The 17,861-nt window shown below is 44.3% G+C and overlaps 1 protein-coding gene across 5 annotated transcripts in view; it reads right to left on the bottom strand.

Moving 5' to 3' along the window:
- Positions 1-17,643, bottom strand: part of LOC308247775 (transducin-like enhancer protein 4) — a 149,564-nt gene extending 131,921 nt beyond the window's left edge. For 3 of the 5 annotated variants that reach the window (XM_080667326.1, XM_080667327.1, XM_080667330.1), the window contains exons 1-4: positions 16,734-17,643; positions 15,762-15,859; positions 14,573-14,636; positions 13,397-13,441 (exon numbers count right to left, since the gene is read on the bottom strand). In XM_080667326.1, the coding sequence (XP_080523452.1) occupies positions 13,397-13,441; positions 14,573-14,636; positions 15,762-15,859; positions 16,734-16,778 (252 nt within the window). In that variant the 5' untranslated portion in view covers positions 16,779-17,643. Of the gene's footprint in view, positions 1-13,396; positions 13,442-14,572; positions 14,637-15,761; positions 15,860-16,169; positions 16,404-16,733 lie in introns of those variants that run through there. The other 2 variants (XM_080667329.1, XM_080667328.1) reach the window with 2 other exon arrangements.
- Positions 17,644-17,861: the final 218 nt, after the last annotated feature.

The raw sequence follows: 17,861 nt of genomic DNA, 5'->3' as shown, positions 1-17,861 counted from the left end.
CGAACTATGGGCCTCCTTCTTAGGCCCGCTATATCGAGCATTTGGCAATGAGCTGCCATGTTAAAAAGCAAGGTTTTTGTACATAAGATGTACTATGCCTGACCTAGACTCTCCTAAATCTCATGATTGTAAGAAAAAGCTTACAAGGAAGTGGAGCTGTCATCCCCACATTCCTGGAACTTACATAAAAGAAAAGCTCACTGGAATTTTGCAGGACACAATTCCTCCATTACGAAGCCCAAACAAGCATTTTGTCTTTCCCAACTTAGCCAAGAAAATGTTCAAGCAAGTAACTGTGGAATTACCACTATGCTTTTTATTGGCCACTTTAGGTGAACTATAATATTTTTTGAGGTTAACCAAGGCAGGCATACTTAGAGGTAATAAGCCACACTCTAAAACAGTTCTGTTCCCCCCCAAAATCAAAAGCCTTTAAAATAGTTACCCACATTCATAGCACAGCACAACAGAATATGCAGAGGGGGTGGGGGGAAGTCAGCCCAAGTAAAACGAAGGTTCACTGATCAGTGCCCACACATGTTACTTAGAAAATCCAACATTACATTTTGTTTATTTATTACAATGTGATCAGGGCCACACAGAGACAAACACAATGCACTCTGACCTAACCATAAAGCCAAGCATGTCAAACTCAAAGGCTAACACCGGCCAAATAAACAAGGCATGCAGCCCATGGGCCGCGAGTATGACATGCTTGCATGAAGCTAACTGAAAGAGCAGAAGGACTATTTTGCAGCAAGATCTGCCCTGATCCCTCAGCTGGACAGATCAGACCAAGGTGTCATGTTTATTTCTCAAGTGGCCCAGTCTATCATCTTTGTACTAAAAGCACTGGTATTATATGTAAACTAGAGGCCCAGTGCACGAAATTCATGCACAGGGGGTGGGGGTCCCCTCAGCCCAGCCTGCACCCTCTCAAATCAGGGACCCCTCAGACATCCCTCTCACAGTCCTTGACCGCTGGCTCCCAATCGCTCACCTGCCTGCCTTCATGGTCACCCCTAACTGCCCCCCCTTGCCGGCCTGATTGCCCCTCACTGCCTCTGCATGCCGGCCTGATCGCCCCTAACTGCCCCCCCTGCTGGCCTGGTTGCCCCCAACTGCTCCCCTCTGCCGGCCTGGTCGCCCCTAACTGCCCCCCCCCCCCGCCGACCCGGTCGCCCCCAATTGCCCCCCCCCCTCTGCCAGCCTGGTCTCCCCTCACAGCCTGCCCGCCGGACTGATCGCCCCCTGCAGCCTGCTTGTTCAGTCATTTGGTTGTCCCTCACTAAGCCCCCTGCTGGCCTGGTCGCCCCACGCAGCCTGCTTGTTCAGTCATTTGATCATCCCTCACTAACCACCCCACGCAACCTGCTTGTGTTCAGTCGTTTGGTCATCCCTCACTAACCCCCTGCCCGCCTGGTCTTGTGAGGGCATTACCTCTTTATTACATAGGACTAGAGGCCCGGGGCACGAAATTCGTGCACGGGGGGAGGGGAGTGTGTCCCTCAGTCCAGCCTGCACCCTCTCCAATCTGGGACCCCTTGAGGAATGTCCGACTTCCCATTTAGGGAAGTTTTCCTAAATGGGAAGTCGGACATCGCCTGATCACCCCCTAACCACACCCCTGCCAGCCTGATTGATGCCTAACTGCTCCTCTGCCAGCCTTACTGCCCCTAACTGCCCTCCCCTGCAGGCCTGGTTCCCCCCAACTGCCCTTCCCTGCCAACCCAGTCACCCCTAACTGCCCTCCCCTGCCAGCCTCATTGCCCCTAACTGCTTTCCCCTGCTGGTCTGGTCCCCCCCACCAACTGCCCTCCCCTGCAGGCCTGGGTCCCCCCAAACTGCCCTCCCCTGGAGGCCCAGTCCCCCCCAACTGCCCTTCCCTGCAGGCTTGATCGCCCCCAACTGCCCTCCCTTACAGACCTGGTCCCTCCCAACTGCCCTCCCCTGCTGGCCATCTTGTGGCAGCCATCTTGTGTCCACATGGGGGCAGCCATCTTGTGTGTTGGAGTGACAGTCAATTTGCATATTACTCTTTTATTAGATAGGATAGAGGCCTGGTGCACGGGTGGGGGCTGGCTGGTTTGCCCTGAAGGGTGTCCCGGATCAGGGTGGGGGTTCCCTTGGGGCATGGGGCAGCCTGGGCAAGGGGCCTGTGGTGGTTTGCAGGCTGGCCACACCCCCCAGCGACCCAAACATAGGCTGGAAGCAGGTATCTGGGATTTATTTATCTTCTATAATTCAAACTTTGTAGCCTTGAGTGGAGGCCCGGGCAGGCCAGGGTGGGAAGCTTGGCTTCCTCCATCGCCAGGGGCAACCCAAGCCTCTGGCTGGCTCCAGCTCCATGGCCGCCGTCATCTTGGTTGGGTTAATTTGCATAGTCACTCCTGATTGGCTGGTGGGCGTGGCTTGTAGGTGTAGCGGAGGTACGGTCAATTTGCATGTTTCTTTTATTAGATTATATATTTTTTTTTACATGTTTTACAATGACTGCTCTAGTTCTGCATCATCGTTACTTTAGTCTGAATAAAAATCACTTAATTCTAACTATCTACTAATTGACTGTGGGACTTTTAACACCTGAGTCATCTTATTCATCTACATGAAGATGAAAATCCTTTAGCAACATTATTATATGAATAAAAAAGTACCTGATAAAATATAAAGTACTATATCTATCTATCTATCCATATACAAGGTAGGACAAAAGTAGGTTGTTTGCATGGAAAATAATACAATAATCCTATATAATAAAAGGCTAATATGCAAATAGACCGAATGGAAGAACTACCGGTCGCTATGACGTGCGCTGACCACCAGGGGGCGAGCGCAGAACATGGCAGGCGTTGGCAGCAGGCAGCAGAGTACAGAACATGGTGGGCGTCAGCCGTGGCGAGATGGTGGAGCAGGTGAGTGGGGTCGCCAAAACAAGGCGGGGAACCGGTCGCTGTCATTGGGGCAAGCCTCTGGTGGTTACGGAAAATTCTTTGCTCCCGCGCACTGTGGTCCCACCCAGCACTTGTACCTGCTGCCAGCTCCAGAGCCACCGCTTGCTCCTCAGGACTTCTCCACCTCCCCCTGCTCCTGAGAGGCAATCAGGGCCGGCAGCCGCCTCTCACGCCCACTGCCAGCGCCGGAGCCACCACTCACACCCGCTGCCAGCACCCAGCGCCGTGTCCCAATTGCTCGGTGCCGTCAATGAGTGCAAGTGGCAGCTGCCAGCCCCAATTGCCCGAGGGCTTCTCCACCTCCCCCTGCTCCTGAGGGGCGTTCGGGGCAGCAGCTGCCGCTCGCACCTGCTGACGGTGCCAGCCCCGCTCGTATCTACTGCTGGCTCTGGCTCCAATCGCTCTGCACCATCAGCGGGTGCAAGCGGGGCTAGCACTGTCAGTGCGTGGGATCAGCGGCGGCGGTGGTGGGAGTGGGGCTGGATACCGACAGAAGACCGGGGGCCAAGGCAGGAGGGGCCAGGCAGGTGCACAGCAGATGGGCCGAGACCCACCCCTGTGCCTACAGCAGCCTCTTGGCCCACAGCTCCTTTCAAGGTGCACGAATTCATGCACTGGGCCCCTAGTTAATAAATAATACAAGAATAAACTATTTCCCATACTCACAACTGTAAACCTACTTTTGTCCCACCACGTGTAAATAAAATATGAAGTACTATATATAATATAGATAGATATCCATTTATATTCATAGCTTTACTAGGTTAATTTTGGACTTAAAAAATAAAACCTCTGAAAATAATTGTTAAAAGGGACTTTCTGAGACTAAAAGTGATAGATGTCTCAATTTCTGTTCGCTAGGTCACAGAAAATAACAAATTAAAACCAAACAGTCACCTCAGACCGAAGGAGCTAAAAGAGATCTTGGTCTTCACTTACACTCTAATTTTAAGTTGAAAAGAGCAGTCCTGGGGAGTTAAGGTACTAGGCAATATCACACAGCTGGATACCAACAAGATCAGAACTAGAATCTGAATGCTCTGACCAATCAAGTATTCTAGGGGAGGTAGTAGAGTATGCTGGTAATACACAGTGTTCCAAACGAAGCACTTGGAATAGAGCAGAAAAAAGTATCATATCAGTGATCTGAAATTGAGTCAAAACCCAGGACCTATTTTACTGGCTGGCTGATCTCACATTATTTAATTTAGCTACATCGCAGCCTTCTCATATATAAAATAGAAATATAATCAATTATAATCTCAGAAAGTTGTTGAGAGACTAAGTAAAATATTACCTGCACAAAAAGCTAAGCTCTCTAAAATAGCTTTTTGCTATGATTATTACTCATTCAACAACACTATCCCATCTTCACTAATAAAAAAACACGTCTTCAAAGTTCCTTGTCCCTTGAAAAGAACTAGAAGCTTACACTTTTACCGATTTGGAGGGAAGTTAGCTGAACACACCACAGTGTAGTTAAGATCAATATCTCCCCACACTCACTCAAACCACATGCACACTGACCTATTAATAGTACAAGAATTCTTCATACACACTGACTAGTGATAGAGTGATGTTCAAACTGAATTTTAAATTCAGTTAGGAAGGATTCATGTTTGCATTTTCAAAAAGGCAGATTCCACATGCTAAAATAAACTCTACTGCAACTAGCCTAACTCTCTACTGAAAGGCACACCAAGTTCAGTTGCTTTTACTTTCCTTTCTGCCTTGCACTTTTCCACAAATTTAACAAGTAAGTACCACAGGCCTATCTAAGCTTGGAAGCTCTGCATTTGTTATCCAGCAACTGATATATATCCTTAAAATTATTAAACCACATATATTCTTGGCTAGCTCAATCTGAATGCAAGTATTCCCTCATTCACCAAATATTTTCTGAGCACCTACTGTGTGAGAGGCACAGTTCTCAGCACCAGGGACACAACAGAGAACAATCAACACCCCTGTTCTCATGGAGCTTACCTTCTAGTGGGGCAGGGGAGACTGGCAAGAAACAAGTTTTTATCTAGTACGTTGTGTCTGCACAATACACTTTAGGAATGCAGGAACAGCCAGTTTTATTAAGCACTTTGCTAAAAGGGGATCTAGACTTCATATTTTAAGTTGTGGATCCTAGCCTCCCTTTGGGCAAGGCCAAGACATAGAAGGAAGAATACAGAGGCTTTGTACTCACGCACAAACACACAGATCAGATCTCTAGCTAGAGATGATACCGTAACACCTCCTAGACTGCCAGTAGCACCCCTTGCTCCTCATATTGCATAGCGTCAAGAACATCATAAAAACAAGCACACTATTTGCTGTTTGAAAACAGGCTGATCAGTGAAAGGAGCCCTGGAAGGGAAGTCAAGAAACCCATTTCCTTTTCTGCCAGAGATTCTGGCTATGCAACCTCGGGCCGTTTGCAGACCTACATAAATCCTGGTGTTCCCGCTAGCATGCTGATCCTCCAATACTCTTGACACTGGGCTAGTCTAAGCCCTTAAGCCGCAGTGTCATCTGTTTAAGAAGGCCATTGGAATGACACTGCTTGGCAAACTGTCGGGTACTCCACCAACAGAAGCTATTTAAATAAGTACATGGATCCAAGCTTGCTACTTGCCTTATAGGAACATCAGGAAGGTTAAGAAGAACATATAAAATGCCTTAAGCTCTCTGTAAAGAAAGAGTACTAGAGCTCATAAATCTCCGATTATTATTCTTCCCAGTTATATGTTCTTGCATTTTCAAATTCTTTAACCAAAATAATCCATACATAGCAGGACACATAGTCAGAAAATAAGAACAGAATCCTAATTAGAATAGTAACTGAAATAAGCTTGCTAAAAAAAAAAAAAAAAAAAAAAATCCAGAAAGTCAATATCCACCTCCCTTCCCTGAACCTCTCACTGCCTAAGTTGCTGCAAATACCAGGTCACAGCAGAACCTGAGGCACACTGGGACCAGCCAGGCTGTGAATGGAGCCCAAGGCCTGCGCCAGCACAGCAGCCATCCTTTCTTTCCATGAAACACAGAAGTTCCCTTCACAATACAAACTGTAAAGTACTTGTGGGCAAAATCCTCAAAAGTGAAGACAAACTGATCTACTCACCAGAAAACAGAATACCTAGGGGCATCAGGAAGGATTTCTCTTCTGCTTCTTTGACAAGCCAGCTAAGAAAATTCACACCTTGACCTTCGTCCCCCTGGATCGAGTACAGATTACACACTGCAACTCTCTGAGGAAAGTTTTGGCTTGGTGGTAAAGAAACAGCAAGAGCTTGGCATAAGCGCTGGGTCAAGTCCAATGAAAACAGAGAGGGTATACAGATTTGCGTTGATGAATGCCAGCTAAATCCCTCTTTACAGACATAAAACAACTACCACGAGCAGCTGTTACTAAGGCAAAGTCAAAACAACTCCAATTTTTGTTTGACTGTAAGTTTTGAGGCCCTTCCCCCTTAAAGTAGAGCAATAATTTCATGAACTGTTTGCAGTGCACTTACTCCACACAAGTCAGGTCCTAAGCCTTGCAGACTGTCATCACCAGTGGAAATACTCAGCTGCGGCACCTAACAGCCACGCTCCCAAACTGATGATACCTTTGTCACAGGGCCCCGGGTGTGCTACCATTGCTGCAGTGCTAGAGTTCTCTAAGAGGAAGTGGGGGGAGGGGTCAAGGGAAAGGACCTTCTAAATATCACATTCCTTTCACTGGCTCCATAGCCATCAAATACACTATTGCTGAAGTGATAAACCAGACTAACCAGTCAAATCAAAGGCAATAAAAATGTTCTCATTAAAAACAAAACTCCTAAGTGCACATTTTAAACATTTAATTCCCAAATGACTTTACTATTTGATTGTGCAAAAAGATTTTTTTAAAAAAGGAAAATTCTAGGAAAGATTAAATGAAGAATGTGAGATAATGCTGGTGCCTGCACTATCTTGACTTCTCCAAGGAGGCTGCAACAGTACCTACTAGAAAGACTCTTCTTATTCTCAGCCCATTAGTCCAACCTAGCTTAAAGGATTATTACTTAGGATACAAAGAACTTTGCCCAACAAAACGAAAAAATAAACAATATCCAGCAGAGAATACGGGGCAGTGAGAAGGGAATATCTCTTTGTTTGAATGCTGCAAAGCAAATCTTTTAACAATAACAGCAAAACATTTGCCTTCATTTAAGTTGGAGTTGCGTGTGATTTTTCTGCAACTAAAAACCTCTTTCTGAACTACAAAGAGGCCACAAAACATCACATTTTCCCCTCCCAGCTTCCCCCTTCAAAAACCCACAAGATGGTGATTAACAAACAGCCTCTTGTCTTCAGGCATAGTTTTAGAAGCCACAAGGAAAAGATAAAAGTTAAATGGAAGAGCAAGTTTATAAACAAATGAGAAATAGGTTGCCCAGGGAGGAAGCAAACGAGATCTTGATAAGCAAACAGCTCTTCGCCCCATTTGTGGGGAAACTCCATGTCAAAGAAAGCATCGCCTGCCTTCTTAGCCACTAAAAACAGTCTGGATGGAGTCCAGGCCCAACTTTCTAACTCTGTGTAGGCAGAGCTGCAGAGAATGCCCATCAACCCAGGAGTTCTGGGTATGAACCTGAAGTTCAGTGACTCAAGGACAAACCCAAGGACTCTCCCAGCCTTCGAGAGGCTCTCCATTCCTGAAATGAAGAGGCTGAATCTCCACCCTGCGCAGACCCATCTCTTAGGAGACATCCTCCGGGGTAAATTCATCCTAAATCCTGAATCCACTACCTAATAACTGTATCACCTTATACAGATCTGATCCAGTATAATTATCCTTTAACTGGACATAATCCCTTTTCTTAGAATCATTCTGAGAATGAGAATCTTGGCAATGTGCCCCATCAGTGGTAAGCATGTGCTAGATATACCAGTATCATAAACATTCGCTTCCATTAAAAGGAAATTCCAATTCCACTCCACAGTTACTGCTGTAGGTGAAACATGTTCAGATATCCTATGAGAACTCAAGAATGAGAAAATTAAGAACCCAACATGCAAGAAAAAATGAGGGAAACCTATAACATCCAGAAAACACTCCTAATTATGCACATAACCTAACAGGTAAAATTTCCTCCACCAGATCTGCTTCTTTTGAAGATTCTGTGACAAATAAAATGATAGGTCACTGGGTCCTGCCCAAGGCACTGCCACTTGGTATCAACTGTCCTAATGCTAGCTCCTCTATCAGTTTTGTAAGAAATATAACAAAATCTACATATATCTAGATTTACCAAACAGGGCAGAAGTTGTCTTCCTACCCCCAAAAATGTCCAAATCAGAGCAGCAGGAAGAAAAAAACAAACCACCAATAACATCCATTTGGCTACTATTAATTATGGAATATTATTAAAGTACTAGAGGCCCGGTGCATGAAATTCATGCACGGGTAGGATCCCTAGGCCTGGCCTGCGATTAGGGCCTATCTGTGGGGCGACCGGCGGGGCAATCAGGGGGTGGGAGGGGGCCCCCCGCTGGCATCCGCCTTGGCTGGCCTGGGGCCTGAAGGCTGGGGGCAGCTCCTGCGTTGAGTGTCTGTCCCCTGGTGGTCAGTGCACGTCATAGTGACCGGTTATTCCGCTATTCGGTAAATTTGCATATTAGGCTTTTATTATTAAAGTATAAGTAATCTTAAATTGGAAAAAATGGCTTTAAACCTTAATGAAAAACAAACAAAAATGCAAATAAACCCACATCATACATGGGCATGATCACCTAATAGTACCTGGAGTTTTTCTGCAGTCATCAAAATTTCACTTATAATCTCTCTCTGGGATTTTCCAGTCTAGTAGAGTCCACCCACGCACTGTTCACCACCTCTAGATTATTTACCAGTGTTTATACAGAAAAAAAAAAAAGTTCCCTCAGCTAAATTTTTATTGTTTTATTAAGTACTTTCAGATAGAACACCTGAGATCTAATAGTTCACTTTCATTATACAAGTTTAATGACATCCTTTTCTAAAAATCATAGTCATTGTGTAAGAATACAAGATACATTTTTGCCTACATTCTCAAACACCTACTCCTGCAAATCTAACCATATACAATCTAAGACAGGAGATGGGCAAGAAATCAGTATTGCTCAAAAGAAAAGTTTTCTTACGGGAAATCTGGTTTAAACAGAACTTTAAACAAACTGACTTCCATTGCAAGCACTGGAATAAATTTACTGCAGCCTAGAATCAAGTACACTCAAAGCTGCAATGTCATGCCAGTCATATATTACTTCAACCTCAGTAAATCTCTTTCTACTCTCCAAATCCTCAGCTGCTTTCTAAAATAGTTCACGAAAAAGCACCAACCTAATTAACAACAGCTTCCTCTGCAACTGTGGCCTTGATTTCACTTATTTACACATTAACTGCAGCCTCTTTTTGGCCAATCCAGTCTATTCTCTTTACCATGCCGAGCCTTTTATCTGCCCTGGACAGCATTTTCTCCAGCAGATGAAGTAGATGCCGATTGATTTGCTGTCGAGCATGGTAAATTAATAGCAACAAATTGCTGAGGGCCCGTCTCACTGCTCCACCATGCTTCGGCAGTTTTGCTTTATTTGCTCCATGATGGGCAGCAGTCGGCCTCTTCAAGTCAATTTCTTCTTAACAACCTGCAATACTTTTCAATGGTGAAAATAGAGCTGTTCCTTGTAAGTCAGAAATCAATATCCTATTGCCCTTAGAAAATGCTAAACAAGCAGTATTGGCAATCCACTTGGTACTAGAGGGTATCAGATATAATGCAAATCCATATTGCTTCCCTCCTTGTAGTTATTACAGTTTGCTAAAAGGTTCCTAATGTCATTTATCATCATTTACCATCGACCAGAGAGGCTACAATTATGATATCCTATCAGTTGGCAAGGCCCTTTCATTTCTATTCAATTAATATTTTAGCAGCACTCAAATGGTTTCGGCCCAAATCTCATAATAAAAGTTACATGGCTTGGAGTGAAACAGGAGTTTTCTTGCTCAGATTTTTAAAAAATAGTAACTTTATGTATCTACACATATACATGCATACACACATGTATTTATACACACACATGCATATATAAATATGCAGTACTTTTTTAGGTTGTGTTATAGATTTCGAAAATGTTCTAATTTCCAACATTCAAATACTAAGCTAAATATTTTTAGAAGCAAAGAGCTTCAGACTACAGAATATTAACTATAAGGAAGTCATGAGATGTTCTCAAAATGTGGTAAGTTCATCTCCATTTACAGTTCCTAGAGGATGAATTCACATACTACCTATTTTGCCTAATCTGCATCCAATAACTACTGTTGTCAGATTAAATCAGGGCAGTCTTCTTTAATTACAGCATTACAGATGAAGGTTGGGAACAAGTAGCATTTAGCAATGTTATCAGCTGCATGCATCACCCTGTTCTGCCCATGGTCACTGACCCATTTAGAAGCCACACTGTATTTATAAAAAGGAACAATCAGCAAAAAAAGTAACAACTAAAGGATGGGTAAAATGCTCTATCCACAAACAAAACACAACAACTCCACACTTAGGAAAATCCTTAGGGAATAAACACCAGTGTTCTTTCATTATTAAAAATCCCATTATGAAGACATCACAATAAAACATGTGTCATTTCTAACCATGTCCCATTTGTCACCTTCACTTTCATACTAGAACTTAAGACAGTGGCGAAGCATTAACTCACATTGCAGCCTAGAACACTCCTCCCTAACTCTTCTGGGGTTTTTCCCCAGCTTCATCTGCTCAGCTCTATCAATCCTACTAAAGATTGCCAGAAATTAGATTCATATTTTATGCTCTAATTCCATGTCATGTCACCAAGTTCCCCTTTAAAAAAAAATTTCAACTAATTCTACCAGACTAATGCTATTTACTCAGTTACCAAAATTTAAATTAATTATGTTCTCAAACATAATTGTTAAAAATTGGCAACATTATGCAGGCTTAATTAAGATTAAATCCAATTTACTAAATGTACTTTAATTGGTACTAATTACATTAGCTTTCATTTCAGAATGACAAATTCCCCATAGGTTTCACTTTATAGTCCTCTATCAGAATCAACACAGGGTGACTGACAATGAGCATCATACAGAAAGGGGAGGGGCTGTAATACCAGACCCCCAACCCTGTTTGTCACTGCTTTGTGCTTTTATCCTTTGATCAATTTGCTAAGTCACAGAGTCATGACTCCATCACAGCCATCATTTTCTGTTCCAATGAAAAATTTCTCTAAAAATAAATACTCTGTGGCTGGCAGCAGCCAAGAAGAACAGGAGCATTAACCAAAAAAATACACAAAGGTTTCAAATATCAGGGCCACCGATTACTAGGGTGCTTCCAAGGACTCCGGGGACTCCTATTCTTGAACCCTTCAGAGACACAAATCTAATAAGTGAATAAGCCTAACCCGATCTTGAGAACTAGGCCCAATTATGCCGCAGGGCAACTTCCCTGCATTATTGCTGCTTTCCATTATGAGGGTATCCAAGGAGTGCATCTGGAAGAGAGGCCAAGAGGAACTAAGGCTGTCTGCCTAGGAAAACAAATAAAGACAGATATGCCTCTGTGCTTAAGGGGGAAAAGAAAGAAAATATAATAAGTAGGTGGTTTGCAGGGCTGTCTGTATTTCATAATGTGATAAACTGCCCTCAGGATTCTTGATATGATTGAATTTAAAAGCAAGAGAAAAAAAGGGAAAATGTACTCCATTCTCAATTTTAAATAGATGGCATTTGAGGCCAGCTGGGGAAGAAAATGACAGAATTACGAAAGTATAAAATGTGCAAAATTAAGGGATCTCCCATACAGGCCCTCCCCCACCAAAAAAAAAAATACATACAGCCAAACACTATCAACTCTGTGCATCCTGTAAATGGTACAGAAAGGCCTGGAAGCTAACTGGCTATGGTAAATAAGATACAGGAGGACAAATAAAGGGACATTAATCATCTGGTCCAATCTTTAAAAAGACACCAATTAATCTTGGGTGGTGGGGTGAGGACAAAAAAAAAAGACAAGTTGTATACAAGATACAGACCTAAAATGACATGTAATGAGGATAATTAACAAATAGTATGTCTCATATAATTTATTCCTGTAAGGTAGAGCTACGGGGAGTCCAACAGTAAGTTTCATGGGTTTTGTTTAAGCAGGAGATATTTACATTACTAATCTAAACAGAAATGGCAAAGATGCCAAAATAAGAATCTAATTTTAACATGGAGCAAACTATATTATAATGCTGATATTGACATAACCAAATAGTATATAAAGTAAAAAAGGTATCTGAAATAAAGACTCCTCAGTGTAAGAACTCATTTTTCCCCCCAACTTTTTCAAATACTGCCTATCTGATCACTTACTATCTAACAGTTATCTTTTAAAACTGCTGAGTATATTGAGTACATGGTAATTAACTACATCCAAAACGGAATCCATAAGTAATAAAAGCCTAATAATGTGTGATCACTTCATATTTTTTAAACCTAGAAAGTAGTGACATCCACCCTGAATATAATAAGAGATGAAAAGCATTGTTTCCCAAGTCTTATCCCAGCAGGTAAACACATACACACCTAACTCTGAAATGGTTGAAACAGACCTGAAGCACTTTCACTAGGCGATCACTAAAAACAAATGTCTCCTAGAGGAATTATTATTGCCAAACAATGTTTTTATGTATATGCTGTTTTTCCATCCAGGAAATATAAGCCATTTTACACACACACACACACACACACACACACACACACACACACACACACACACGCTGTTTGAATCACACTTCTCAATGCTTTCTGACTAATGATTATCTTTTTTCTTTTCCTTTTTTGGCTGTACTAATTAATAGGTTTCAAGACCCAGTGTTGAACCTTACATCCTCCTATCAGCCGTGTTTATGCGGTACAAATTTTGGAAGTAACAAAAGGTAAGATCCAACTAAATAGCCTCAGGGGGACCAGTACAAAGATTTTACATCAATTTCTTTCATAGCGCCACAGATTTCATTTTGATCCTCCCAGCTCACCCTCTATCCATTCTTTCACACCAAGCCAATGAGGCTCCACACAATTTAGTTTTCCTTTTTAATATTTTCCAAGAAAAACTCAACAAGTTTGCAATGACCGAAAAACATAAAATAAAAACAAAATCTATTTTAAAATTTAGCATCCTACTTTCAAAAGGGTACAAAGTTGAATATGCAGCAGACATTTTAAATCACTTTTTTAAATGATTAAAATTAAAATAATACATACAAAAATGGGAAAACCACACCTGAAAAAATAGCGTTCTCACCAGTAGTCTTTTAAAATACTGTAGTTACAAAAATGTGTATAACACTACAAAACATACAAGTTTCTTCACAAAATGTCATTTAAAATGGTTATAAAGAAATAAATAACTCACCTGCTTGTGCATTTCTATATTCAACCCATAGGACATCTCATAATACTGTCAAAGAAGGAAAAGCAATTAACTTTGTCTTTCATCAAACAATCTCCCTTGTTTGTTCAAAATGCCCCCAAGTATAAAACAAACATAAAAGCCTCACCTAAACCAAATATCCATGCCTATGCTGTTAAATGAGAAACATTCTACCACTATCTTCAGCCTAATAAACTAGATGCCACCCTAAAACAGGGACTCTAAGAGAGTAACTCACAAAACTGAGAAAATCAAGTTCAAACAGAGCATTCTAAACAGCTCTGGTTGTCTTTATATATCACAAGCAGGTGAATGAAAAAGGTCTGATGAAAATTTGGTGTCACAGAGTCTCTATTTCCTAGGCACAGCAGGCAAGTTAATGGCAAATATGTGTCTCAGACAAATGCAGATGCTTTGAAAGAACTGTTCAAAAAGGTGATGCTACTTCAGAGTTCAGTTTCTCAGACCTGGTGCACTGTAATATTCATACATTAAAAGGAAAAAGGCTTGACAGGAAATGAACGAGTTACTCTGGATCCTATATGAACAAGCATAAAAATATGCTTGGTAATACTTTTGAAAAAGCAGATCTGATTTTTTTGAACATGTGGTATGACTGGCATTATAGAAATTTGGTTATACAAATGACAACACTCCTCAAACCAATGTGGAAATTGAAAACGCACAACACACACACTCGTAACATAGAGTGGGGGAAATTTAAAAAGGTATCTGGTGTCTTGTTATCTGTTATTCTTATAAAGAAATAAAACATTAAAATTTCGACAGTTTCCAGAAAAACTGGTTAAAATTGTTTGGAGCAAAAGCAATAAAACAACAAAGAAAACATTTTGCTTGTGACTCTAAACAAAACATAAATGAGGTGGGGTGTTGCTTTTTCCTAATCTGTAGAAACAAAGCACAGAAAATTATACCCCGTGCAGGTGAACTTTTTGAAATTTCAAATCAAAGCTGGTTATCAGAGGCAAGTTGTAATGTCCTGGAATTACAGGTTGCTAATGGTCACAACCCCACAACCTCAACTTCACTGACACTGAGACTGTGATCTATCCTGCATCCTCCAGCAACGTGAAGGTATTTTTGCTTTCGGTATCCCAAACTATTAGACACTATGAATCTATGACACAGTTTTCTTACCATGACATAATGTCGCTGCATCTCGGTCTTCTCACTGGCCAGTTTCTCACATTCCAGCTTCAGGCTGTTCAAGACATAGGGAAATCTAAGTACAACACAGATCTTGACTTACATCCTTTAAATGTAAAGACACATTCTCTCCTCTAAATCATCACCTACAAAACACCAAGTCAACTATCTTAAACACCACCCTCATTATTCAAGGTGAGGCAGGAGAGAAAGGGGATGATTGGAAACAGCCTGGACTTGCCCTTTCAATGAGAATCAACTGTGGGGTTTTTGTTTTAAGAAAAACAAACAAAAACCCTCCAGCCAATTTAATTCCGGAACCTCATCCAGACTTGAATATTCACTAAATTCACTTAATAAAAAACAAGAAAATAAACATCGATGTCTACATAACCGAGCACAAATAAGTCCCCCAAAATGTCACAAGGGAATTTTTTCTTTAATGTTCCACGGTGAGATTAATGAAAATATGAATCAAGCCATCCCTTATGAATGATGTCTTCTTTTTTTCCCTCCAAAACAGAGAGACAAGTTGAATACCACCACCCAGGGGGCAAAGTGTGGATTGGGTTCAGTGACTTGTTTTGGGTCTTGCATTTATAAAATAAGAATTACACGTCACTTAGAAGCCAGTGAAAGAAAAATATTTCAAAAGCAATCTAAGCCTACTGATCGCTTCTAAAAAAATAAAAAATAAATTTATTTTTTCAGCTTAAAAGTAATGAAATCGCTCACTTGTGACTTCCCAGAGCTCGCGGCTCGTGGTATTTCAGTGAAATGGCAGAAAGAAGTGAGAAGGATCAAGCCCAGAGTAATAAAGAACCAAGGAAGTCAAAAGGCCCCTGAATCTTCCCAACCTTCCATTCTCCTGGCCCCAATAATCAATACCGAAAGTTTAGGCTCAGCGTTTTCCAAGTCTCTCCAGTTTCAATTGTTCTGCCTCTTTTTTTTTTTAATTTACGGGAGGGAGAAGGGAAGAAATGCTTAATTTCTTTACACCTGCCTAAGAAAAAGAGGCCTTGACATGCCCTTTCTGCCCACAAGGAAAAATTAGTAATGCATTTGTAGTGGGGGGGGGGGGAGGAGGGACCGATGGAAGGGGTGTTTGTGTGTAGATGTGGGGGAGGGGGGAGACAAGAGCTAAGCAAACAGGAGGATCAGCTAAAGTAAATATCATTACCTGTGATATTGAGCCTGTAAAAACTGAAACTCTTCCTTAATCCGATCACAGGACTCGGATATTGTAAATTTAAAGGGTTGAGCAGGCTGATGCGGTGCCTAAAGAACAACAATAAAATATTTAATTAGCCCACATCACAGGCGAGGCAGGGAGATGGAGAAAACACACCACGCGGCGCTAGCGGGGGGGTACCGGGGGGACACCGCTCAGGCAGGCAAAGAGCGATGAAAACTCTCCTCCCGCCACCCCCACTTCGCCGCACAGCCCCGCAGGAGCTGGTTTCGGGTGACCCCGGGCCCCCGCGTCATCCTACCCGCCCCGGATGCCGCGGATTGGAGACCCCGCTCCCCTCCCTCGCCAACTGCGTGCGCCCAGGGGCCGGCGCACCCAGCCACTCAGTCTCCCCACCCGGAATCGAAACTGGCCCGTCGGGGGGACTCGCGCCATGGCGTCGGGCCGCAGCCGGGTCTAGGGAGGGCGGGACGAGGCCACCACCCTCTCCGGCTGGACGGCTAGCTGGCTCGCTTGCTAGTCCCCATGGGCCCGAAGTGTTAGGGGACGGTGCCCCGCACTCCCGAGCCGCCGCCGGACCAGCCGCGCCGCCGCCGCCGCCGCCGCCGCCGAGGGCGCCCTCCCCGCCCCGGCGCGGAGTCGCGCCTCCTTCATCGCTCGCCCCCCCCCCTCTCCGAGTCGCGGCGCTGGGACGACAAACGGCTCCGCACAGCTTCCAGGGGCTTCAAAGACAACAATAAGAAAATGGCTACAACTCAATTGCCTCTCTGCACCCCCTCTTCGAGAGTGCCACCGCGCGGGGGGTGGGGGAGAGGAGTGGCGGGCAGCTCCCCGAGCGGGACGCAGGGTTCGAGCCGCCCTCCACGCCCCTGCGACCAAAGACGCAACTCCGCGCACTAGGGGCGACGCGGGGAATCTCACGCCGCCTGGCGAGCTCGCGCCCCCGCCGCCCGCACTCACCGGGTGTCTGGTCTGCGGGTACATCTTGCTCAGGTCGCGAATCATCCAAACCGATTTAGTGGGCTGCGCTGGGCAGAGGCGCGCGGCTCATTGGGTTTAATGGCCCGGAGGAGGAGGCGGCGGCGGCGGCTGCGGCCGGCCGGGTCCGAGGGGCGGCTCGGGCGGTCCCGACCCCCGCCGGGTCTCGCGTGATGCGGGCAGCAGGAACGTACAGCCGAGGCGACGGCGGTGGCGGCTGGGTGCGGGCGGGCAGTCGGGCCGCTCCACATTCCCTGCGGGCGTCACTGGCCCGCCGCGGGCATTGTCCGGCGCGCGTCTCTCGCGGCAATGCTCCGACGTTCGCTCGAGCCCGGCGCCGCAGCCGCGCCGCTCACCCGGCCGGGAAAGTGAGGGCTTCGTGCCCCAGTGCCCGCAGGCAGCGACGCCCGCCTGCTTGCTCGCTCCGCGTCCCACTCCAAACTTTTTTTATTTGTCTTTTAATTGGTTGTTATTCCTTCGAATGAATGATCGCTCTCTTCTTTCCTAAAAGCAAACACAAACTCCTTTGGTTCGGAAGAGGTCTCGGCCGTGCTTTTTGGTTTCTCTGGAGATTTTTTTCACTTCACAGCAACGATCTTTTAAAAGGCACCTTTTAGCTTCTTTTACCACATCTCATTTCCTTATTTTTCTTCCTTCCTGTTTTCTTGTCTTTTTTTTTTAACCCCAAATTGAAGGGGATTATAAAAATAAGAGTGAAACGCTTGCGGCTTTTTAAAAAATTTTCTCCCCTTTGAAACTCTGCGAACACCACCTCAAAATAATATACAAGTGTGTGAGAGAGGGGGAAGACAGCAGCCAACAGCCCAAACAGCGGCTCAGAACAGCTCTAACAACACGCTCTGTGTAGGTGACTTCTATGACCAAATTTAGCATCAGCTAATCATTAACATTCTGATACATATTCACAACCGTCCGTGGAGGGACCGCGGGGCATCCCGGGAGATGTAGTGCGCCCCTGGCGACTACAGCTAAGGATTCGGCCAGATTGACTACAATCACCGGCCCGCCACGCGACCGCTCTGGGGCGCTCTCCTAGCGCCCCGCCCACCCTCGGCTCAGTAGGCGTCTCCAGCAACCAATCAGAGATGG

The sequence above is a fragment of the Plecotus auritus genome (assembly GCF_963455305.1).
Source record: "Plecotus auritus genome assembly, chromosome: 5".
NCBI classification, from domain to species: domain Eukaryota; kingdom Metazoa; phylum Chordata; class Mammalia; order Chiroptera; family Vespertilionidae; genus Plecotus; species Plecotus auritus.
This window is presented reverse-complemented; position numbering and strand designations above follow the sequence as displayed.